Here is a 26,049-nt window from a genome sequence, read left to right on the forward strand (position 1 = left end):
AATAGATGCCCTGTTTTCAGGTGTCTAGCTTTTGTGAAGTAAGGCTGGTGGTGGAGGACACTGGTGAAGAGCAGAAAGGCTGTCTTGTGGAAAGTTCTCAGTATGAGGGCAGACATCCTATTGCTGGTGATCATATGCTTCAATGTCTGTGCTCAGCTAATTCTTCATCTATTGTGAATCAAAGGGGTGGCGTTGGCTACTTAAACTTATCATTGCAGCTTGTGTCAATTAGTCAGGGATTTCAATGCTCCTACCCAGAAAGGGCACAGATTAAAGCAACTCCTGTGCTCTACAGGGTCATGGTAATATACCAACAATGCTGTATGTGCTTGAAAATCATTTCCTCTTTGGGGATGGTTTGTGGGGTGGCCTACACTGCCAAACCATTCACCCAAACAAGTGGGGAAAAAAATTGATGAGACAGGTGTTCAGCGAATCTCCACTTTAATACTGTAGAAGGATGAAGGATTCTTTGCATAACCGTAACATGATTCCAACAGCAGAAGTCAACAGTTGTTGATATTTTAGAGTAACACTATTTCCTTAGACGGCTACTGCAGCTCATTATTTAAAACGTTTCTCACAGGCTTTACGCTATTGCCCAGTGTCCTTACTCTCCAACAGCTACTACGAAGCTGTGACTTATCACATTTTGTTTCGTGGGAACAGTTGCCGTGGTGTAATCACATTGTACTCCACAGGAATGAACTGCCGTCAATCCTCACCGAATATTTCAGGGGAAAAACAGACAGCAGGATCTCCACCCAGGCATAGACCAGCTGCTTTCCTGTGCTGCAGCAACACAGCATATGGATCATGAGTGTTAAACCATGTATACACATGGGTAAAGAATCATCAGAAGAGACAACTGTAAGTTTTCCAGGACTAGCTTTGCCTCCCACTCCACTGCTGTCCCCTTGAGTCTTGACCCTTACGTTCCTTAGTGGCAACTGGAACATAAGGGGAAACTGCTTTTTCCCTGACTGTATCTATTTAAATAACTTTTCTACATAATTAATTACCAAACTTCCTCCCCATTAAAGATGAGTTCATAACTTCACACTAAAACAGATTTGATTTTTTGCATAGCCAAATCCTTATATCTCCCCTTCCCCCAGCTAACAGTCAGCACACCAGAGTTTACAACACCAAGCAAATATTCCAGAGCTGTTTTTTCCACTCATGCCTGTGTTGCTCCCAGATCAGAGTAGCAGTTCTACTGTCATCTAAAACACTCAATGGAATAGCAGCGGAGGTTTGGTAATCGGTTACTGCAATCTTTGCTCCCCCACTGAGGACAGTAAGAGGGAAAGAGTAAAGGAAAGTTACTTCTGCATTCTGGTAAGTCAGAGCTTTTTACAGAATCCCCCCAGATGCATTGTCCTGATGAGCATCACCATGGAGAGCAGCCAGTGCATCCAAACGGAACAAGCAGCTGCTGCACTGTGGCAGCACTAGCACAGGACAGTGCTGTTAGAGCTCCCTGCTGCATTTAAATAGGGAAACAATGGAACAGTGTTTTGGATGAATGACTGTCAGTCAGCTGCCCATCCAGTGCTTGTTTTTTCTGTTTGTTGTCATGTGCACTGCTTTGCACTGCACCGGCTGTATCTGAGCCTGGGAGGGGAAGTGAAGCAGTAAGAAGGGATTCCCAAACCTTAGTTCACAAAGCATGTTACATGGGTGGACTTGCTTGTGCTAAGGCGGGGTACTGTGGGAGAGGAGTTCATTTTCTGGATATAAAGCTCTGAGTTTTTCCATAGTGCTGTGAAATAATCCAAAGATTTGGTCCTGCAGCATCAGGTTTGGTATACCTAGCCCCCTGAACTGTACTTGCCAGGCCTGCTTACTGTACACCGTGGGTTTTTACTATACCATGATAATCATGGGGATGAAGGAGAGGATAGGTTTTGCCTCCTCTTGGAGGGGAAAGAGAAAGCTGATGGTAATCTCAACCTCCTCTACATGACAGGTGGTTTGTTGTCTATCAATATTTTGAGGTCACTCAACTACTTTGGCTCAAGGACTCTTCTGGGGCTAGCACTAGTACTAACCATATTGGTAGCACTAGGCCCTTGACTGCTGTGGTCAAGCCTCCATCAGTCTATTCCTACTTAACACACACGAGACTGTAGGGGCTGAATCACTGTTTTACTAAACACTTTATTTTGGCATAAGACCTAGCAGAGTTGTGGTAGAAGCCTTTGAGTTACAACAGTCTTCAATCCAAATCGACACTTTTAGCAAAACAACTTTCTAGGACTGAAATAATCCATCACCCCCATGTTCCTAAACTAGGGTTTCTTCACCGATGGAAAAGTGTTTGTGCTCTTCTATTGCTCCTTTGGAATGAATCAGAAAGACAGCTACAAAGTGCCACCTTCCCCAAACCATTTTTTGCTTTTCCATCAGAAAAATCAAGGCTTGCCTTTCCAGCAAAAAGAGGGAACGGTTAGTGAGACATGCTTGAACCCAGAACTGTAGTGAGAGGCCGTTTAAGACATCTCACCACCCCTTTTTTTTAACCTGAAGGGTGCAGCTAAAGTTTCAGCTTTGTGCAAAGATCTTTCTATAGTAAACAGGGCAGATCTGCTAATCCTGAAGTAAAGATGAGCAGAGTTCCTTTAAAGTTATGTGGCTGTACGCTGCAACAGGCCCCACCTTTATAAAACAAGCTGCAACACAGCCACAGTAAACTAGTGCATTAAGGCAGCAGTTCTCAAAGCATGTCTGCTATGCAGAGCTTTTTAATGCAAGCTAAAGTTTAGATAATAGCATAAATATCTAATGCTGCTGGCCAGGCAATGGACTGTGGTTCTCTCGGTACTTGTGAGATTGCTCTCTCAATAATGAATGACAGGGCAGAAGCCACCATGGAACAAGATTACATGGAACTGAAGTATGGTCATGGAGGGGAAAAAAATAGGGAAAGGGAGACTCATCCACCATCTCATTACCAGCCACCTGCAACACCACTCACTGGGCTTCTAGACAATTCACATGTGTACATTGCAAGTACTGTGCTGTACACCTCCCAAGCCCACTTCGTGGGGGATGCATATAGCAGAGTACAAATCTGCATTTAACTCATTGCACTTCTGGACTACTAGGTCTCAGATGAGCGAGTAGTTCCTTTAAAAACCTGTATGGAAGGAGGAACAGGAGGGGCTAGTAGGGTCATGGGAAGTACAATCTATCCTCCCCTGCCCATAAGAGAATGCAATAAGTGGCTCCCCTTATAAACAGCATTACTAAAATGCAATTTTTGGCAGCCTGCCACTAACCTGAAGAAAGGAAACTAGCAGATAGACTCGGAGCACAGGACCCAACTCTCTCTTACAATGTGGAGCACAACATAATGAAATGTCACTGTCCCAAAGTTAAAACAAATATAAAATTGGAGATGACTGTCTAGTTCCTCTTTGAGGAAAGTTCAATTACAACACAACCAGCAGTTTTAACAGCTCTTCTGAATGGAGGAAGAACAGCAACATTTACAGTATGAAAATAAGCCACAGCTAGCCATTTTAGATTCCGCCGTGATCAAGTATAACAGATCTTTCACAGTGCTCAACCATAAGGGATGGTCAGAAAAGCTTCCTCAGAGGCCACCTACCTCCACTACAGCATTAAGACGTCAAACTCTACAGACGTCTATCTGCAACCTCTTCATTACAGCTTAGTGTGGACCGTATAAATGTTCCAACTGCCCAGGCTTGCCACACCAAGATGAAAATGTCACACTGTTAATTTGATCCAGATTCTGTACAAGGATCTTTCTCAGAGTTCAAAAAGTGCTACATTTTGATTAATGCTGTGTACCAGTCTGGAATATGTTCACAGAAGCAGTCTCTAGCTTCTCCAAGCTTTAGAGACAGTCTGAACTTTCAAATGTAATATTGTACCAGACTCACTCTCTCTATTTACACTTCTAACAAAGGATTATCAAAAACCCCACCATTTAACTATTTCCAGTAGCTGGATTCATTTGGTGATGCCACAGTCCATTATTTATGACATAATTAAATGAAAAGGCAACAGGAGCAAGCAGATTTACAAGGAGAATAGGACTAAAGACACTGAATTTGCTAGCTCGCAGCACCATCTAGACAGACGTACTTAAGCACAGCAGTTTAATAGGCTTCTGGTAACATGTTATAGTCTAAAATTTCCTTAAGTGGAGGAGCAGTTCTGTACAACTCATTTAATTAAGAATTCTTGGAGAGAACACAACACAGCGTATTGTAATGTAAGTGGGGAACTGCGTGTGCAACTACCAGTGAAAAGATGTCTGTTCCCACATTCTACAATGAACAACTAGCACTGAGCCCTGCACTGAAATTACAGTATCAGGCAGTTAAATAGAATGAGAAGTGGGAAATCTTCCTTCCTCTACTGAAAATGGCTCCTCTGGTTTTTATATAGGCTCAAGTTTTCTGACGTGTCTAAAGTTAGTCATTTCACAGGATGCTGTTCCAAATATAAAACAAACAGGTTAGTATATTCTCCAGTGACAAGACACAGCAGCAGTGGGTGCACATACCCAAATCCGCTTTGTAACAGCAACACTGAAGTGCCCAGCATTGAAAGGTACAGTGTCAGGTCCACACAGATTCCTATTAAACCTAATGGGAGTTACATAGTTAGCTTCCTGGATCTCCAACTGAAAAGTTACTCTTGAAGAGATATTAAATGCAAGTGTGATTATAATGGACCAAGTCTACTTAGCTTCCAATATGCACAGCAAGAGTATAACAGATCCTAGAGGAAGCAAAGCATGTATTTAACACACCAGTGGTAAATTTAACTTATTTCTGACCAACTAAATCAAGGAATATTTCAGGGCTTCTCTACAGTTTCCAAGTGGGTTAAGCTAAACAGCAACAAGGCATTCTTGTTCCAGAATAAGGGCTGACCCACAAAGTTATTCAGAAACAGCTACTGTGCTTTAAATTTGCAATCTACCTTAATCTGTATTAACTTTTTAGTATAGACAAACTCTCAGTTAAAGGTGATCTGCAATTTTTTTTTTTAAATATAGAAGGCCTGTATGGGAAATGCTACCCAAAATAGAGATAAGGGCACATTAAACAAACGAATGTCCCATTTAAGAGTGAAGGGCAGTTATCCCTAATCCTGCAGGAGCGAGAAGGCATATAGTACATGCTTACTTTCCATGTTACAACGTAAGTGTTCTGTGTACAAATTCAATTTTTTTTACATAGGCGGGTTATTGTAATTTAGTCTGAGAGCCACAATACTGCCATGCAGAAGCAAGTTTAGTTAGGATTAAAGTCTATTTCAGTGTTTAACAAAGAAATATCTCATTAAAGCTGAAATCTCACTTTCAAGGGTATCCTGAGGAAGGAACCCACTGAATGGGCTTATATTTGAGCAGCATGCAGTTTTAGCTATCAAGATTTGCTATGTATGGGCACTAACTAACTCCCACTTTTTGGCCTGGAAAGGGCAATTCTTTTTTAAAAGAAAAGCGTGGTTGCCTTAAACTTTTCTAAATTAATCTGAGTCAGAAGGCCAGGAGCAGCAATTTAAAGAAAAAGGGGGGGGGGTTAAATCAGTTTTGCAGTATAAAACAGCTATTTGGATTTATTTGTCCCCACACCTATGCTGCCAGGTTGAGCCCTTCTAGACCAAGTTTTGGTACTGACAGCTTTTAGCAACACTTAAATAAAACAGTGACTCATTAAGTCTAATTTCCAATTCACTGTGACAAAACTAGACTTAAATAACAATGTTGTGAAACAAAACTGAAGTGCCAGGCAATTCAAAGGTAACGTAAGGATTGGGGAAATAATGATGAACTGGAGTCTCTCCCTTAACTTTGCATGTTCTGGCTTTTTGTTTGTCACAACAGTGCTTAACATTTCTAAAAAATACTGGGTCAGGAAAAATTAAGACCTCCTAGTTTTGTGTGTGTTAATATACATTTAGGGTACAAGCTCTGGGCCATATTCTACCCTGTGCATGTATAAATTAGTCAATGGATGTGACATATCCAAGGAGAGAATATGGCCCATATCATTAATATTAAATACCTTTGAAGTTTATTTATCAAAATATTGTATGTTATTTTAAAACTTGACAAATCACTTGCCAAACGGTGACAGCAGTTTAACAGAGGCAGTCATTCAGTTACACAACAGCAAAGAGCACACTCAGTGGGCTTGAGGCTCGTAGAATCAAGATTTAAAGCGTTTTAGAAAACGTTTACCCTCAGCCTACAGTTGATCAGCTTTTGGCTTACAGTGCAGTAAAACAAGTTAAAGCGCTGCAGTTAACTGCAGCTGCCTCAGGCAGGGCAGCACAGGCTTTTTGTAGTTCACCAATACACAGTATGTAAGATTCTGCTGAGATGTCCTGCGAGTTTGTTTTGCTCATGATTCTTTCTAACACGTCCAAGCTACTTACTTAACTGTGTAAGGTAAAATCAATACTGCTGTTCTGAGACCAGTCTAGCACAGTGCCAGTAGCCTGTTAGATACAGACTCAAGTTCACATTAGATTTCATGTCAGCACTTATGAGCCATATCTCCCCTTTTATTAATCCCATAGGGTCCAAGACCTTGCTGCTCATACCACTTAGTATCTTCAAAAGCAGAATGTATGCACCCTTAAAAGCAATCTATCTCCGCACATGTCTCTTATAGCTTTGCACTGGAGTGAAGATAGCCAGAGTATAAATTAATGCATTTACTGACATCAACGCTACTCCTCCGGTGCCTTCTTTCCTTCCTAGTGAACAACTTTTATTAGCTTGGAAGTGCTGCACTGTTGGCTGGTGATCAGCTTCCAGTAGTCAATGAAATACTGTCCCAAGGAACCATTAGTCTATGTCTAAAGCTGACAAGAGTGGCATTTGACAAGGGAAAGGGGAATATGTGGCAGCTTAGGATGTTTCCAGGCTTCATATGGGTCACACCTGTAATGGATGAAAATATTAACAGTGGTAAACTCCTTCTGAATTGCCTTTTCCATTCTAGGTCTAAATCTAGGCCACTCCACATAGGACGGTGAGAGAGAAGAGGGCCGGTTGTCCACACAGCAGTATGTCCCAGGTACAGAAGAATTTGGGATCACATCCGTCCTTCATTTTCCCCTCAGGCAAGTTGATGAGGCTTAGAATCAGATGAAGAAGTTGCAAGAGTCATGCCATAGGTGTTAGTCCACAACAGAGAACAGTAAGGTCCAGATGTAAGTTTTCATGACAGGAATCTCAGAGTGGAGGGAAATGATAACCAAGTTTCATTTCCCCATTTTTTTTTTTTTTGAGGCGGGGGCACAAGTCCAAGGGAGGTTAGTCCATCACAGCACAAAAAACAGGATAAGCACCACCAGTAAGATAACAAAGAGAATGATGATTGCACACCACTGCCGTCGATCTGGAAGAAAAAGGAAACATCAGTTTTCTACTTCCATGGGGAGGGGAAGAGGAAGAAAGCTTCCTCCATTGCGCTACGAAGGACCTAATTTAAGCCAGAAAGAAAGGAAAGTCTGATGGAGCCTTTTAAACTAGAGCTACATAAGGAACAATTCAGCCAGACTCTCCTTAGGAGAATCCCAGGAGCCAGATTTTGCCTCAGCAGTATTACTACGACTGGAAGCAAAGGTGCACCAGCCGTATGTAACTCAGCCCAGCTCCCACCCTTTGAGAACTTTGCACCATTTTTTATTTATATATATATATACATACACACACACACACGTTATGCCTTATATTGCTTCTTGAAGATTTTGCACAAGAGCTCTCCTCACCTCCACCTTAGGGCTTTTGGGACGCTGGAAATTTCAGCAAGAGGAATGGCCACCAGTAGGAAGGTGAGACTAACCTTTAAAGTAACGCTCCATAGCAAAGAATTAGTTAAACCTCCTTTAAAAGTTGTCAAGACTACCTTGATTTCCTCTTCTATTTTCACCTACCCCTGACCTTAAAAACATCTGGTCCTAACTTCTTTCTTTGTTGGGGGCTACAGCAAGATCCTGAGGGGATCTGGATGGTGACCACACAGTTCGACACTAGAGCTGCAGCTTAATGGAGGGAGAAAAATAGAGTTTTAGAAGCAGAATTTGTCAAAGCACTGGAAAGAAGTCTGGAGGTTCTCTAGCCATCATCAGACCAGGTCCTGGAAAAACTCTGTGTTATGCAATGCACTTTTAAAGGATGAAGGAAAGACTCATCTCCCTGCTGGTGCTCCCCATAGGCTATAACTGCATTGGCAAAGCTAGGCCCATACTTCACCACCAGCGCAGTTCCACAAGTGGTGGAAGCTGTAGACAGAGCTGTTTGTATCACTCATCTAACCATGCTCACACCATAACTTCCATTATTGCTACAGTTAGCAAAACTGCACTAATGGAGACCCACAGGTCTCAACTTTTCTAGTGCTGAATTCTTAGTTTAGGATGCAGGTACTAATAGAAACTAAAAGCCATCATTTCTAAAAAGTCAGTCTTTCACAACAATTAAAGGAAATTGAAGTTTATTTTCTGATCATTAAACCGTGTCTGGGGGAGAAAACAACGAAGTGAGTTGTTTGCCAGCTGTCTGTACTGCTAAGTGACATGTCACTTCAATTGAATGTTCACCAGCAGGACTGACCCAAATGCTGCATTAATCCAACAGTTTGATTTCAGATGCAGTTTGTATATGTCAGAAAGCACTTCTCACCATGATTCTGTGATGCTTACTGCCTGTGGACAGTGACCCACAGAACATCAGTTCTGAAAGGCAACTGACACTGACAGGCTGATAGTACCTTTCTTCTATCTGATTCCTGTAATATACCCACTGCTTCCAGAGATACATGAAGCAACCATGAAAGAAGAAGATAATACATTTAGGTAGACTATTACAAAGCCCACACACACTGTTTATAAATGAAAACAACTCCGGGGAGTGACACTTCCTGGAAGTCAGCCTACACAATCAATCATACTTCCTGTTTTTATTATCCTTAGCATCCTGTCAGCTCTGGGACCCCCTTTCAGGGTTCAAGTAGTGCCTTTCCCCCCCACCCCTTTGGAGGCTACACCTGCCCAGACACCATCTTTCCTCCTAATGAGGGCAAGGAGCTTTTCATCTGACACTGTTCCAGTGTAAAGCTAAGCCTTAAACTAAGCCTGTTCTTGGAGTCTTTATTCTGAACACTGAGGCACAGGGAAAGACCTGGAGCATGAATTGCACAACATGATTAATTTAGAGTATTTCTCATTCATTTCCTGTTGCATTTTAGAAAAACTAACCTGATGTCTTTCAGTTCTCACGTGAGAATCTTACCAGCTGGATGCATGAGCTCACCATTGGCTTCAGGCTTCAAGACACAGATGAATGCTGAGGAGGCATTGCTAGATTTGAGGTGTTTTTTTGGCAACCAATCCAATGAGATACTAGAAGCCTTCAATAATCTCTCCCTCCTCTCACACGCTCTAGAATTAAGCTATTTGCTTTGGCACCTTTGAGATTTACTATCCACAGCCTTTGGATGGTGGCAGATGCTAGCATTCCTGTGGCTGGGTGTAGTTTCCACACCTGGAGTGAAGATTCAGGATGGGTTTTGTTTCATTCACAAAAAACTCCATAAAACCAAACTCAATGCCAGGAGTACATTGTGGGCAGCTACTGCTTGGACTTTACAGCAAGGAAAAGCCACCTGCTCACGTGGGGTTTAACTAAAGTTCTCTAGCTTGCTTCATGCTTAAGCATCCTCCAAGCTTGTAGGAACCTACAGTAAAACTTGAAAGTGGAATGATGCAAAAGCTATTACAATTGTAGTCCCAAGGTACATTCTCTCACCATGTAGGTTGCATAAATGATAGAAAAAAAATCTGCAGGTGAAAAAAGGCTGAGGAACAGGCTAAAAAAAAGGACAGTCCCAGCATGAACTATAAATTGCCAGGCTCTACACTCAAGTAGAGTAAGATTATTTTTACCTGGCTATGTATACACTGAACTGCTTCCTGTCTTGCCATGCTCTCAAAAAACATACTACTTAAGAGAAACTACTAGACACTAGTCCCAGCTCCAGGAGACAACACAGCACATTCCAGACCTCAGACTAATGTAGCTTTCATTCCCTGGTTTAGAAGTCAGAACCCATTTTCCGCCACCTACCACTGGTCATGTGGGACACTTTTGCAAGCTTCTTCATAACATTATCAAGACGTGACTGAGTGTTGTCTAACTCATGAGAGAAGTCATCCAACATCCTGGGGACAAAGAAGAGGGGAGCTGTGTCAGGTAAACAACCTAAGCAACTTGTACTGATTAGTTAGCGATGTATCTCAAGACTTCACTACACACACAAGACTGTCACACACCTACAAAAAATAATCCAATCCCCAGGCAAAGTACAAAAACACATTTTAGGGTCTTATTTGATAGTGTCAAAACAAAAATTTGCTCAACCAGCAGTTTTACTCTGGTGGTAAATAAGAACTCATCTGGACTGATTTTCTAAGTGCTTTCCCTGATGTATGAAGTCAGTACATAAGCCGGCTCTGGTGATCTCTGCAAGGTGAGCAGTAGATGATAAACATTTGATCCAAAATTAGCGAAACATGTTTAGGCTTAACCATTTAAGGTCCAAAATGTCACATTGTTAAAAGCTTTGTCACTTACACGGAGCGCTTAATTATGTATCATAAGGGAATGTGATTTGGAATTGCTGTTAAGTATCCTACCATTCTGGTTTTAAATGCTGTAGGAAAGTTACTAAAACCTGTGCGGAGCTGTTTGATCACTGTCAAGAATCCATTTTGAGAGAGAAGTACATCCAGGATAAACTTATCACTTATTCTTGAACAGGTAAGATTTTAAAGCTTCCTTGACCAGTTGCTTTGCTTTTAAAAGGATTAAGTTTCTTCCCTCTCTGTCTCCCACCGTTTTCCATTGTTTGTTGTCTCTTCCCATTCCATTTGTTCTGTTCTTTGCTCCTCCCCTCCCCTTTTTAAGAGAGCACAAGCCAACTGGGGATGGATCACTCAATGATTCCCTGTTCTGTTCATTCTCTCTAGGACACCTGGCATTGGCCACTGTCGGAAAATAGGATATTGGGCTAGATGGACCTTTGGTCTGACCCAGTATGGCCACTCTTATGTTCTTATTGCTTTGCCTTGTTTACTAGTATGTAGTTACCTATGATGTTATCACTCTAGTTCTTGAACCATTGTGTTAATTTGTACTCTGGGAGCACAAAAGGACACTGCAGAGTTACACAAAAGATGTGTTTAAAGTTTCTCAGTAACAGTAAAACATAGGTATGAACCACTAGTCTTATTGAAAGTGAAACTGCTATCCGGTGTCACTGGAAACTCCAGATAACTATTTGATTAGAGAATACATACTTGGAAAGAAGACATCTAATTTATATATAAATGTATGGATGAAAACTGCTGCTGTGAGCTACCCTTTAATCCTTTGTGTGGGCAGAATTTTTTAGCTATGATTGAATAGCATTTGGGATCTCCTGTGTGTCACTAACCAGGCTGACAATATTATTCCAAAGCCACAGTCAGCCAATGATATACAGCTCTTGCCCTTTCTGGGGACAGGAGCACCAATAGTTACATTTTAGTGTTATCACCAGCCCTTCCCCATGTCTTATTCCTGATAACTCCTACAGTCTGGGGTTTGTTTCTCAGCACTCACACTGCTTGTTCTTCCAGCTCCCCACCAATGCGCTGGGACATGTTCTTCAGCACCCCAATGCTGCCAGAGACCAGTTCCAATTGCTCATCCTGCTGCTCCACAATCAACTGGTGCCAGAGAGAAGGGAAACAAGCAATTAAAATCCAACATATAGTTGCAACTGGTTCAGAGCCCAATGCTCTGACACATGCCTGTCCAAACTGGCAAGGCAGCAAGCAGAGTTTAGAAGTAGGCTTGAACTTCTAGTGACTAGTCCTGTAATTTAGAGGAATACTTAGTGTTGGTCAATCCTGAAGAATGACTGTCAAAGCAGCATGATTGGGTTCCACGTTTGTCCCAGTAACTCCTTATCAAGTGTTCATTTGATAAGTGAAATGGAATTGTTCCCTATCAGCCTTGCACATTCAATGCGGGCTTAGAATCAAGATGGGTTCTTACCATCTTGCATATCACCAGTAGGACAGTTCTGTAGGCTACTGCAAGCCTGATGTCATATTTGTGCAATCCCATTACCTTTAATGGGTGGAAGAGACTGGAACTTAGTAGCAATTCTGATGATGCATATGATGGAACAGAATCCAGATCGCATTGCAGAGTCAGCGTAGCTAAGAGTTAACATAAGTACAAAACTAGTCACTAAAATGATCGGATATGACTGAATCAGGGATGGCAAGGTATTTACCAAAGGTGTGTTTTACTGTACTGGGCAACATTAGTTAGTCCCACTTTAAAGCATTTTCTATTTAAAAAATTTTCATTAAGGCACATGTTACACTTCATTTTAGTTACATATTCAAGTTGTGGTTACTTAAGGCAGATTTAGGGCTTAACAAATAAATAAAATTGCTGTGATTAATGTAATTATGCTACTGAAGACTGGAATGTCTCTATACATTTTGATTGGATATTTTCTCAAGGAAGCTATGTAATATTGAAAACATTCAATGACATGAACATGACAAGAATGCAGAGGGGCAGGCTTGAGGCACTGAGCAGTCAGAAGTGATAGAGCGGCAGACTGCCAGTCCAGGGCCATTAAGGCATGCAGCATTCTGTAGCAGCAGACCAACTTTGATGTTGTGGATATTCCTGTTTTGAATGGATGTATCCCCAGTTTGAAAAGATTTGCTCTATGGTTGCTGAACTTCCTGAACCCGGTCCTAAACCAATTTCTCCTAGGGAATTGCCAACTCTGCTCTGAATACACTAACGAAACAGTTGTTAGATAAGACTATGCCATTTGACTTTGGTGCACAAACACATTTTAAAGATCTATCAGCTGCCCTTTACAAGGTCAGTACGTAGCTGGGATTATTCAATCACTTAAAGAGCTGAAAAGTTTGTTGGGAGATACTTGTTACCAATACCTCACTTCATTCCTTCCAAGAACCTATGCTTGGGTGGACAGCTACATATAAACTTGGCACTGTCCAGACAATTCTTCAAATGAGCTTGCAGCAGTCAAAGTAAGCTACCCTACAATGGTTCCTAGCAGCGTTCATGATTGATTTTTCTATTAAATCATAAATGTATTGTCAAAAGCACAAAGAAGTAGACATTAACGTATAGAGCTATCGTATAGGTTTATTTTAGTTAGCTGTAACTATTACATCACCGTAGAAATGTATGCTGTTACATCCATCTTGATTAGCCTATCTTAAGCAGGCAGAGCCCATAATACTAGCGGTTTGTATCTTACACTGGCTCCTCAGCTAATTCTGGTCCTAATCTTTAATGCACTAAATCAGAGTGCTCAGATAAGGTGATGAACATAGTGAGGCCCCACCCCTTTAAGTATTTGTACTAACGCAAAGAACATTTCAGTTCAGTGGCACCTGCTCTCAGGGGAGAAGCTGAAATTGTCCATGCCCATGTGTGAATTCTCAGCATCTATAGCCAGTCTCAGTGGAGGGTCTCTGACATTAAGTCTTCTTACTACAGGTGATCAGAATGAACCTAAACCAAGCTGAATTTAGGGGAAAATGGAAAATCCATCTCCTCCTCCCCTCCCCCCAAAAATAAAATAATAAAGTCCTAGTGCAATAGAAGCTAAAAGCACACATCAAAGGACAAGAGAGGCTAAGATCGGGGTTCATTACAGATCAATTTAATACACACAAATTTTACAGTGAAGGGTCCTCTTAGGGGTGGAATAAATACATCCGTTTTTTCTTTGAGAGATGAAGAAAAGTCACTGCAGCAATATCAAGGGGTATTTAATGCATCAGCCCTAAATGAATCTTTATTCAAGATACATGTAAAAGCAGAGTCTTTTTTTGAACTGGAATGGAGGAATCTGGCAGAATCAGGTATTCTCTATGCTTCACAAAGGATTTCATCAGCATGTGGCAGCTTCCAGATGGGTTATATCTTTTAGTTGCCTTCCACACACACCTATACATCCAAGCCCTAAACTTTAAGTTTGTGTGCCAAAACGTACACCCCAAAACCACCTTAAGCACAACAGTCAATATTTAGGTGCCTATAACAGGTATGTAGGCAACAACATTGAAAACAAATGGGTCTCATTGTATTGAGCACAGAAGATGGCTCATGGCTGGATGTTTGAAGACTTTTGGCTATTACTGCCAGTACCACCATCTCCTTACACGGCCATTAGCAAGGGATCCATGTGCACTATCCTGCAGGAAATACTATACCTGCTGCTGAGCCTGTTGCTCCTCAATGAAGTGTGAATTGGCTAACTGTAGCTCTCGATCCAAACCGCCATATTTATCTGATCCAGAGCTCCAACTCTGACCTCCACTTTCTCCCAGCAGTGCCTGTATACATACACACAGGAGAATTTAATCAGTAAGACACTCCAATATATGGTCATGTCACCTCACCTAAAACCAAGTTCCAAGTGGAAGCAGGAAAGACGATTAAGTAATACCCCATGTTACCCAACTCAGTATATACAACAAGTCACTTTCGTTCCATCTCTATTCCTATTCCAGCAGCAGACGGCTGTAGTTGCTGGCCCTTAAACAGGAGAATGGATGGAATGTTGGGGGGGGGGGGGGTCATATGGTTCTGTGACTGCTGCAATTGGGCAGCTGGAGAGAAGGAACAAATATGAAGAAAAGTGTACTGAGAGCAGCTAGACCCACTCAGTGAGGAGAGAGAAGAGGACCAGGCACTGAAAGAAGGTTAACAGGTGCCAGATAAAGTGTGAGCATAGAACAGAAGGTCAGGGAAGGGGAAAAACAGAAGACACGCAGTAAGCCAACAGAGAATAAACATTGTCCCCAAAAAGGTTGAGTACATTGCTGGTTCTCTCCAGTGACTAAGAAATTAGTTCTGGCTAGGACTTCCTGGTTCAGGGGTGGCAATCCTAGTGTTATTTAACCTGGTATGAGAGTTAAGTGAACTTGCAACCTTCTACCTATATTCCAGATTGTCAATAAACTTTTTCTAATAAGGCAGCATTCAAGAGAACTCACTTACACCATGATGCTAATATCTCAGTGGTGACTTGCTACTGGTCACTGCTGTCATAACTTCCTTCAGACTGAAAAGGGGTTGGGGGAAGAAAGGAACTCCAAAAATAAACTGCAGAATCCAGTAGCTTCCTTCAGGAGTTATCAATGCTAGGATTGGGTCATACTGTTCTATCTCAGCTGCATTCTTACTCCTGGCAACATCCAGATACTGGGAAAGTAGGGAAATAAAGCTTTAAGGGCGGGCATAAGTGAGTCATGACTATACTTTAAACGTTGAGCAAGAAGTTGCATTAACCATATAATGATCAGGCCTGCCTTCTCCTCACCCGCCTGTCTGGAAATTTGACACTGATGAATCTACTGAAAAGTCCGAAATGTATCTTCTGTATTAAGTGATTTATGCATACAGACACTTCAGTAGAGGCTGCTCTGGAGGTCACTCTGCAATTACTTGTAACTCTCTCCTGCTAGTGGAGGGGCAGGCAAACTTTTCGGCCTGAGGGCCACATTGGGTTTCCAAAATTGTATGGAGGGCCGGTTAGGGAAGGCTGTGCCTCCCTAAACAGCCAGGCATGGCCCAGCCCCCACCCCTATCCAACCCCCCCTGCTTCTCACCCCGATGCCCCCCCCCGACTCCTGCCCCACCCAACTCTCCCTGTCCCCTGACCTTCCACACCTGACTGCCCCTGGGGACCCTTGCCCCATCCAAGCCCCCCCTCCTTCCTGACTGCCCCCCTGGTATCCCTGCCCCCATTAACCCCCCCTCCATTCCCCACCCTCTGACCCCCTAACCCCATCTACACCACCCTGAACTCCCCTGCCCTCTATCCAACCCCCCATGCTCCCTGGAGCGCCAGTGGCAGGCGGCGCGACAAGCTGCTGTGCCGCCCAGCTGGAGCCAGCCATGCCACTGCACAGCACAGAGCACCGGGTTAGGCAGCGGCTCTGCAGCTGCGCTGCTCGGCAAGAGCTTGCAGTCCTACCACCCAGAGCATTGCACCAGCCGCGCAGTGAGCTGAGGCTGCAGGGGAGGGGCCAGGCAGGAGGGTCCTGCAGTCCGCATGTGGCCCGCGGGCCGTAGTTTGCCCACCTCTGTGCTAGTGTAAGTCATGTCTACTTACATTACAAGCAGACAAGTTGATGACCACGTCCTTTACACCAACTCTTTCCTGACTCCTCTTATAATGAGGCTTTGCTATGTTTACATAGTCAAATAGATATTGCTAAACATAGGATTAGAAGCCATGAATGCTAGAATTACAGTCCTAGATCAGAGACTCACAACCTCTCCGGCTTCAGATTCTCCTCTGAAAAATGGGGATTTTTTTTCCCTCCGAGGAGCAATGCAAGACTGTATGGTTTATAAGCAGTTTGAGGCAAAAATCACTGAGTAGTAACTTATTACCTTGTGTGAAAGGTTTGGAAAGCAACCAGAGCAAACTGTGCCCGCAAGAATAAGTGTTTTCACTGATTACTAGCCACAAAAAGATCACATGCCAGCAAAATGGATGCTTTTCCAGTTTAAGATAGATATTTGTTTTTTTGTAAACAAAGCTTCTGGTGGAAACAGGGTAACAAGATGCATGCTGGCAGTCAGGTGTTTAAACTGGCATTTATTTTGTTTAATACCAATGTACTCTACCTTAAGGTACATGAGCCCCTTAGCCAAGTCAGTGTACTTTCATCTAACATGTAGCTTAAGTCAGCAGCTACTATACTTGAACTATAAGGAGTTATCAACCATCTCGAAGGATTCTTGTGTCCACTTTAGCCAGCAGTCTGCTATTGGTTCTCACCTTCCTGTTTTTTCTTTCAGACAGTGCCTGAACAGATGAGTTTGACATCTGATCCTTCATTTCCTGTTTATTCAAGAAAAAGGTATATGATCAAATTTTAAATGGATTGCCAATTTGCTAAAATAATGGCTTAAACAAACATACATAGCAAGTTTTATGGAGGACTAAAGAGCCCTTTACTTACAAGCATGTGCTTTAAGAAATCCTGGAAGACTAAAGTAATATTACAATTCACAGTTGCCCTAATGCTAAGGAAAAGGTTAATGAAGCCTAGAACCCTTGTGGCAGAATATTCTGAAAAGGTTAGTGATTTACTACTGGTTTTGCTCCTCCCCATTCTCCACTGCTGTAACAATGCTTGATTTGTGTAGCTGATTGAAAAAATATTTTCTTAAGTGGTATGTATGAAGGACTGTGTTCTAGCTGTTGGAAGTTAGATCTCCTGCATTTCCTCCCCCCGCCTCTCCCCTCCGTGCCACTTTGGACAAGCCACGTTTTGTGCTTTAATTTCTCCTCTATAAAATGGGTATCATTCTTTCTTAAGTCACTATACAAGTGCATGGAAGTCTTCTTTGACCAATGAGCACTTTGAGCTCCTTAGATGAAAGCCACTATGATAGCAGATGACTTTGAAGTCTAGAAGTTGCATTCAGAACAGTCTATACTGAAAGTGAGACCCCCTACTACCACGGATATATAAAAGTGAAGTAATGGCCAAATATGATAACTAAAGTGGATGATAATCTCAAGGCTGGCACAAATGTCGGATATCACCAGAATATCTGGTGCGTTCTTGCTCCAGACAGCGACTGATAAAAGCCACATAAGATATCCCAAATATACTGGGACCTCCCCAAAGAATTACTTTTCACAAGACAGCACTCTAGTAAATCTGTTAGAAATGCTAACTAAAGCTGTAGAGTCAACTATGTAAATTAAAATGTCTAAGAATTAAAAATAAAAAGCATTGCTCAAAAACAAGACCATGCTAGTGATTTATGTTTAGAGGGGTTCTTGAGCTGGGTTATTTTCACATTAGTCAGACTGCAGCCTGGACAAGAGGGGACAGTGTGAATTTACCTGATTTACTCAAGATAAAAATCCAGACTATATAAAGGCAGCCACATAAGCATGGATCCACTACCTTTGTCTGACAGTTTCAGGATTAGTTCCCTAGAAAGCAGGCTTCTACTTCAGGAAGAATTGTAGTTAGATAACAATACTGCAAATAGGGTAAGAACTCAGTTCCCAATAAGAACACAATTTGGTGGCTTGCTATGAATATCAACTAAGAATCTTGTCAGAACCAGCAGAAATTAAGGTTTGTGTTAAAATATTAAACAATGGGGGGGAAAAAATCTTAAATCCAATTGGGAGAGAATTTCTTAACTAGCATTTACTTATCAGATGTTAACACTCTCTCAAACACTAAAGTTTCCCTTCTCCTTCAATTACTTTCTGGTTGTTAAAATCCCTCCCAACCAAATATGAATCTATCCTACTCATTCAGGCCCAACTTAAACCCAGCTGACCTTTTCTCCATACTTATAGTAGTAACGGCTGCTCCCATTATAGTTGGGCTGCATTTCCATTCTAACTTTGTTTTCAGTTACAGTAACTCCTCACTTAAAGTTGTCCCGGTTAACATTGTTTCGTTGCTGATCAATTAGAGGACATGTTTGTTTAAAGTTGCGCAACGCTTCCTTATAATGTTATTTGGCAGCCCCCTGCTTTGTCCACTGCTTGCAGAAAGGCAGCCTGTTGGAGCTAGCTGGTGGGGGCTTGGAACCAGGGTGGACTGGCAGCCCCCCTAAGTTCCCTGTGCGGCAGTCCCCCAGCAGGCTATCAATTGCTGGGCAGTTGAGCTGTCCCTCCCTTCACTGCAATGTGCTGCTCCTGCGAGCCTCCTGCTTGCTGTGCAAGAGGGGTTGGGGTGTGTGCTAATGTCAGGGTGTCCTCCTCTTCCCCCCACTCCTTTACCCCATCTCCACAGAGCAGGAGGGACACATGACAGGGCTCCGGACAGCGGGAGCTTGCTGGCAGCAGCTGCTGTCTCAAGTTGCTGATCTACTTAAAAGGCAGTGTACTTAGAGTGGGGTCAGCATGTGTGTCACTCTCTCTCTCTCTCTCTCACACACACAGTCTCTCTGCTATGCTGTCTCCCCTCCCGCCATTCGAGCTGCCTTGTAGAACGTGAGGCTACATTAACAATGTGTTAACCCTTGAGGGGCTCAGCCGAGTGCTAGTTCATCATTTAGCAGTAAGGCATTCCCTGGGAAATATCCCACCCTCTGATTTCACCACCTCAACCAAGCTTAACAATCATCATTGCTGCGTACAGTATTAAGTGTGTGTGTGTGTATATACATACACACACACACACACACTTATTTTTTTTTTTTTTTTTTTTTATGAGAGACTAACTTTTGTCTGGCGAAAAAAGTTTCCCTGGAACCAACCCCCACCCCCCATTTACATTAATTATTATGCGGAAACTGGATTCACTTAACATTGTTTCGCTTAAAGTAGCATTTTTCAGGAACATAACTACAACGTTAAACGAGGAGTTACTGTATTTAAAGCTTTGTGAAAGTGATCTTTTAGGTCAAAATTTTCCAGATGCGTGTCTGCCCAAAGGTGAGCTTTTTAAAATCTAAGCAAGAACTAAGTCATTGGTGAATAAGAACCTCCAATTCTCCCTTAGTAAACTAAACGATATAATGCCAGAACAGCTGAGGGTAGGAAATTGATGTCTGGTATGTAAATAGCATGACATGTCTTTGAACAGTTCAGTGAAAGTTGATTTTGATTTGAATCTTTGAAAGTTTGCACTTCAAATATGCACAGCGCAATTAAAACAGCATTCAAAGCTAGACTCATTTCCTCTCCGCCTCTTGCTGTAGTAGAGGCAGTTATGTTGATTCTTCATTTCCAGCTGCTTCTATAGGTCCAGATTGTTCATTGCAGAGAGGAACCTGGACACTTGTAGAAGCAGCTGGAAGTGAGGAGAGCCAGTAGTAGAAGCCAACCACCTCTCTGCAGACAACAAGCAAGTGCTTCACTGACCACGGCTTGGGAACCCTTATCAGAGAGATTTTGCTGAAAATGAGGGTGGTGAGAAATCAGGTAACAGTTTGATATTAGACTGACACTGGAAACTAATTTGCAGTACTTTGAAGTGGCCATGGGCTTTTACACACTATCACTGAAAATCCCCTCCACAAACAATAAGCAGCCAAGCTCCTTACCCTGACCACCTGCCGTGTGCTTGTGATGAAGGCTTTTCTTACACCCAGCTCAGTTGCATCAAGGTTGAATTTCCGAGGATTTGCTTCAACAATGCGTAAATAAGTCAAGGAAATAATTTAACTGGTATTCAGCATTTATGAAGATCTAGCTATCCTGGCTGCCTGGAAAGGGCTCCCCAACTCCTATAATTCATAAGTGTAATTGTACCTTTCCAAAACTTTGGTTAGTAAAGTACTAGATAAATTATGTTCCTATCACAACCACTTAAAAGAAAAAAGTGTGGAAGGAATGCATTCTACAGGACATGTATCAGCATGCAGCGTCTCCTTCTCCCGCTTGAATATTTGGGTTCTCTGATCTGTACTGTGTAGCATTTTCAGAAGTTTAAACTTAAAATGAAGGAAAAAGACTAGCATCCTCCCAAAATCATATAATATAAGCTTGATTGCATGAAATAAATTTATCCAACAGAAGGTGCTTAAGTGAACAGAACATTTCATTTTAAATTGCATCTTATTGGGGAGGAAAACATAAGGAACACTTTTGCCTATTTGTTTGAAATTTGGGATCTAACTGACTGCTGTCTAAACTAAACTGTACATAGTGCAATTTAATGCAAACAGTAACTCCAATGAGAAATTTATATAGAGTGTGATGCATATTTGAGACTGAACTAATCCTTAAGAGCCATAATAATCTCTTGGCTAGCTATTATGTAGGTCCATATATGATTTATCCAACTGACTGCAGCGGCCCCATAGAAAGGATATTAATAGTTTCATCCAAGTCTTCCAGGTCCCACTCAATGCTCCGCAGGTTATTCCTGAGCTCATTGGTGGTCCAGTCAACTTCTTCTCTTGTAGCTGTGGAGGGATCTTGCAGGAGCTCTGTCCATCTCTGGAACAGCCCCTGCGCAGTGTTCACTGCTTTTTGTACCTCCCTGCAATTGAAAAGAGGGGAAGGTAAAGGATGATCAGCATGTATTCTTTGTATTGACAAGACTAAGGGCTTGTCCAGATGGAGAAATTGACTAATCTATTAGTTATACCAGTCTTTTCTCTGTGTAGATAAACCTTGAGCAGGGAACTGTTGTCACTAATTTTCACTGTAAGCCTTCCTGCATCAATAATCCCCAGAACTTCTTCCTCCGAACGCTCTTTTCATTTGAAAATGAAAGATTCTTCACATACAGTGGATGCGAAACAGTCAACATCTTGTCTCCTCCCATAGTGTGGTAGAAATTACCACATTATGAAATTCTGTCACAGCAAACCCAATTATTGAAGGGACCCAAGCCTTTAGCCAATTGCTGCCAAAAAACAGAATCTTCACACATTTCCCTAGTAGTTACATTGGTACGTCAATGCTCTTCTCTGGATGGAGGAACCAGCCTACACTTGGCATTTCTATTGCATCTTTCATCTCAGGACTGAGAAGAACCGAGGTAACACTGTAGTATCAAGTGCACATTATGTTCTCCCTACTAGAATAGTTTCACCTCACATCAAAGGCAATAAGAATTGCAGCAACTGTCCCCCTAGAGTTTTTACATGTATTGTATTCAGTGTGGCCCTGGTGATTTTAATATTACCATTCAGATATGGTAGTTTATTAAACTGAACTGCCTTTGCTGTTGCTGCAAGCTCCATGGAAAAGTGCATTCAATTTATATCATGAAGATGCACACTTTGCTGATAGCACTGTGACTATCACTTAACAAGTAGCAAATATCTACCAGCAAATACTGCTAGCCTTATTCCTGTGGAATATCCGTTCAAATTAATGGGAAGTCAGGACATGACAAGCATGAGCAGTCGTAAGAGCAAACTACAGCGGGCAAACTACGGCCCGCGTCGTCCTCCTTAGACCTTTTAATCCATCCCTCAAGCGCCCGCTGGGGAGCGGGGTCAGGGGCTTGCCCCCCTCCATGCATGCCATGGCTCTGAGTGGTTCCCGGAAGCAGCAACATGTTCCCCCTCTGGCTCCTACATGTAGGGGCAGCCAGGGGGCTCTGCACACTGCCCCAGTCCCAAGCGCCAGCTCTGCAGCTCCCATTGGCCAGGAACCGCAGAGCTGTCAGCACCGTGCCTCCGTGTAGGCGCTGGAGGGGAGACATGCCGCTGCTTCTGGGAACTGCTTGAGATAAGCGCCACCCGGCGCCTGCACCCCTGACCTCCTCCCACGCCCCAACCCCCTGTCTCAGCCTGGAGCCCCCTCCCATACTCCAAACTCCTCTGCTCCATCCCCAGCCTGCAACCCCCTCCTGCACCCCAACCCCCAATTTTGTGAGCATTCATGGCCTGCCATACAATTTCTATACCCAGATGTGGCCCTCACGCGAAAAAGTTTCCCCACCCCTCCGTAAGAGGCACATCCCTTCTCCTCCGCCCCTTATTTGTCGCCTATCAAATGGCCTAGCATATTTTGGGGCACTAAACATAATAGCTTTGACTAAGGATACAGTACAACTTATTTGCTTTCCTCAGTCACAAGTAAACTTTGTTAATGGAAGTTTGGGTTTCTTTATTTTGTACCCAAACATATTCGGAAAGTACCAACAAGTGGAAATTTCAAGTAAGGTTGGATGTTCATAGATGAGAAAAGTTACACAAAAGAAAAATCTACTTAAATAAGATGAGCTAAAAGGCTATCCTCAGAGCTAAATTTGAAGAGGACAAAAGCAGAATTAGTGTCATCTGAGGGGACAGCATGAGAGAAGCTACATCTCCTCCTTTCACACACCATGAGCAAGTCTCCACACTTCTAGACAAACTTTCTAAAGTTTGCCTGGACATAGCCCAGTTCCCAACCCAGAGCATTTTGTTTTCTCTCTCATAACACCATTTCATCCTTGAAGCAAGTTTCACTTTCACCCTCCACGTTGGTGAACTCTTACCCACCTCTTACCATGTTCACAACTGCTTTTTCCTTCTTTTGCTTCCCTCTGTATCTCTCAACAATCCCTGAACTCTGTTCAGCTTGTCATGATTTCATCAGGACTTGAAATTAAGATAATTGTTCCAGTGCAAGTTTTCAGTTTATTTAACCCCTTCTAGCCCAAACTCTTTGCAACCACATACAAGTCATGCCACATCAATGGCTCTTAGACAATATTGCCCTATGCCAGCAGCTCTCCCTAAATATTTATCTCCCTCGTTCCAATTTTTTGTACCTTATCCCCAATTTGAGATCTTTGGCCCTCAGCATTCATGAAGCCAGTGAGCCACTGACTCACCAGACTAGCATCATATTAATTATATCCCTCCAACATCTCCTGAACTCAGAGCCTGTTCCTTCCACCTGCCTACTTGTCTCCTTAGGATAGAACAGTTGCTCTCAACCTTTCCAGACTACTGTAGTCCTTTCAGGAGTCTGATTTATCTTGTGTACCTCAGGTTTCACCTCACTTGAAAACTATTTCCTTTAAAAAAATCAGACACAAAAATACAAGTGTCACAGTACATTACTACTGAAAAATTCTTATTTTCTCATTACCTCCAGAGTGTACAGCCCCCCCGCCCCCCGAGCGCTGCTTTACCACGTTATATCCAAATTCATGTTATATCGGGTCATTATATATATATACACATACACACACACATACACACACACATTTCAGTGTATAGTATATGCAGAAGTAACAAGTCGTATGAAATTTTAGTTTGTACTGATTTTATTCATGATTTTTATGTAGTCTGTTGTAAAACTAGGCAAATATCTAAATGAACTGATGTACCCCTGGAAGACCTCTGTGTATTCTCAGACGTATGCATACCCCTGGTTGAGAACCACTGGGATAGAGGATTTTTTTTCCCCCCAGCCCGTCTCCACTTATCTCAAATAAAATATTCTCTCTATGCAAGGCCAGCCATACGTACAATAAATGCATGCAAACGCTTCAATGCCACACTTGTGGGAACACTATATACCTACAATGAACTTGCAACTCATGAGCCAGTCCCCTCTCTCTCAGTGGTAGGCTGGGTTCCAAAATTTGTAAAGCTGTTTTCCCCTCAAAATGCCTGCCTAGGTTCACAGGACTGTAGAGTTTTGCTGCTCTAACTAGAGCTAGGCCAACTCAAGTGGTCACACCCAAATAATGATCACCTGAGTTAACTCTGCAATGAAGAAATACTCTCCCCCCCCCCCCCCCCCGCAATCCCATTCTCTAACCATTATTGTTTGTGTATGTAGGAGATTTTTTTTTACCCTGAGTTTAACTGATTGCCTATTAACTCAAGATAGGTAACAGGTTTATAAAGGCTAGTCTGGATAGTCCCCACACATTTGCTCTAAGTTAAACATTTCTGGTATACTCTATTGCTCAGCCTAGACTGAAAGACATCACAAACACTTGTCTCCTGGAAAAAATGTTTGTGAAAAACTAGTCTATGTTTCACAAATATTAGCTATCCCCATTTTAATTGGCAATTTTATTCAAGTACATACAACCCCTAGTGGACTATGGCATAGTCCATTCTACCTAAATGGGAGCAGATCATGGTCACCCATCCCACATCCACCCTTGGAGCAGAGCATGAGGCAGGTGGGGCCAGAAGCATTACAAGGAAGTTCGTTTCTCTTTGGATAGAAAGACTGAGTAGTGGGGGATTCCATGGGAGTGGGGGGAAAAAAGGGAATTCCTCTGCCCCAGAGATTCTCACATGTCATAAAACGTATAACCCCCACCCCTTCCCATTCACCTCCATTGATCTCTCCCATCTTCTCTACTAACCTGCCACTCGCCCCCCCACACCCCTGACAGTCAGCCCCCTCATTATCTCTACCTCTACCAGTTACCCCACCTCACCCCCATTAACCCTGCCCCCCACCTCCACTCACCCCCCCAACATTAACTTTTCCCCTGTCAGTTACCCTCACCTTCATTAACGCTGCTCCCACCTCCTCACCCCCTCATTAACCCTCCCCTCAGCCCCTCATTAACTCTGCCCCTGTCAGTTACCCTCACCCCCATTAACCCTGCCCCCACCTCCCCTCACCCCCCATTAACCCTACCCCCCACCTCCACTCCCGCTCCCTCATTAACCCTGCCCCCGCCAGTTACCCTCACCCCCCCCATTAACCCTGCCCCCACCTCACCATTTACCCTGCCCCTCCCCCACTCACCCTTTCACCACAAAGAAGGGGTCCTCCATGGACATGGCCAGCTGCACCAGCGCCGCCCGGGCCCCTCCCTGAAGCCCAGGGGGAGGGGGGCGCTTCAGTGTCCCTGCCGCGACGGCGCAAGCTCCGGCCCTCCTCTCCCGCACCGCCAGGCGCCCCGTGTGAAAAGATTAGGAGAACGAGGCGAGCCCAGAGAGCCCCAATCTCCTCCCCCGCCGGGGGGCCGCCCGCTCCGCCGTCACGTGACGGAGGGTAGCGCCCAAGTGGCCTTGTCGCCGTTTCCGCGAGGAGGGGCTTCTGCTGTCACGTGACAGGCGAGCGCGTTCTCCAGTGGGAAATGGGCGTGAGGGGCGGTGCTCTGTCACGTGACACTGGAGAGCACATCGCCTACGTGCGTCACGCGAGGCGTGCGTCCTCCCGCCCCGTATCACGGGGCTGAGGGGAGGTGTAAGTGTCCTTTGAAGCCCCATCCCCAGGGCTTTGAGGGCTAGGCCCGCGGCTCCTGGGGTCCCCTGGTGAGGGCAGAGGTGCTGTTTCCCAGCCCCCAATTATAGCTGGCAACAAGGCCTGAGTCTGCAGCGAGCCTGGTGCGGTAGCTGAGAGAGGTGACCAACCCTGTGCGTCTGAATGGTGTGGCAGCTGAAGAAGTGAGGTTCTTACCCACGAAAGCTTATGCTCCCAGTACTTCTGTTAGTCTTAAAGGTGCCACAGGACCCTCTGTTGCTTTTTACAGAGTCAGACTAACATGGCTACCCCTCTGATACTTGAA

General features: G+C 43.4%; 1 protein-coding gene across 1 annotated transcript; it reads right to left on the reverse strand.

Moving 5' to 3' along the window:
- Positions 1-4,082: 4,082 nt before the first annotated feature.
- STX6 (syntaxin 6) lies at positions 4,083-25,515 on the reverse strand. The gene is made up of 8 exons (XM_054036655.1): positions 25,284-25,515; positions 20,927-21,096; positions 20,156-20,250; positions 16,908-16,970; positions 14,326-14,448; positions 11,666-11,772; positions 10,130-10,224; positions 4,083-7,400 (listed from the first exon to the last, which is right to left on the reverse strand). Exons 1-8 carry the CDS (start codon positions 25,316-25,318, stop codon positions 7,324-7,326), a joined length of 765 nt encoding a protein of 254 aa, XP_053892630.1. The 5' UTR covers positions 25,319-25,515; the 3' UTR covers positions 4,083-7,323.
- Positions 25,516-26,049: the final 534 nt, after the last annotated feature.

The sequence above is a fragment of the Malaclemys terrapin genome, chromosome 8 (assembly GCF_027887155.1).
Source record: "Malaclemys terrapin pileata isolate rMalTer1 chromosome 8, rMalTer1.hap1, whole genome shotgun sequence".
NCBI lineage: Eukaryota > Metazoa > Chordata > Testudines > Emydidae > Malaclemys > Malaclemys terrapin.

Excerpts from the sequence above, each read along its gene's own strand:
- STX6 (XM_054036655.1), bottom strand. The coding sequence starts at position 25,318 with ATGTCCATGGAGGACCCCTTCTTTGTGGTGAAAGG. Across the intron at positions 14,449-16,907 it reads CTGAAAGAAAAAACAGGAAG|GCACTGCTGGGAGAAAGTGG; the intron begins GTGAGAACCAAT and ends GTATGTATACAG. Across the intron at positions 11,773-14,325 it reads AGCAACAGGCTCAGCAGCAG|TTGATTGTGGAGCAGCAGGA; the intron begins GTATAGTATTTC and ends CTCTGGCACCAG.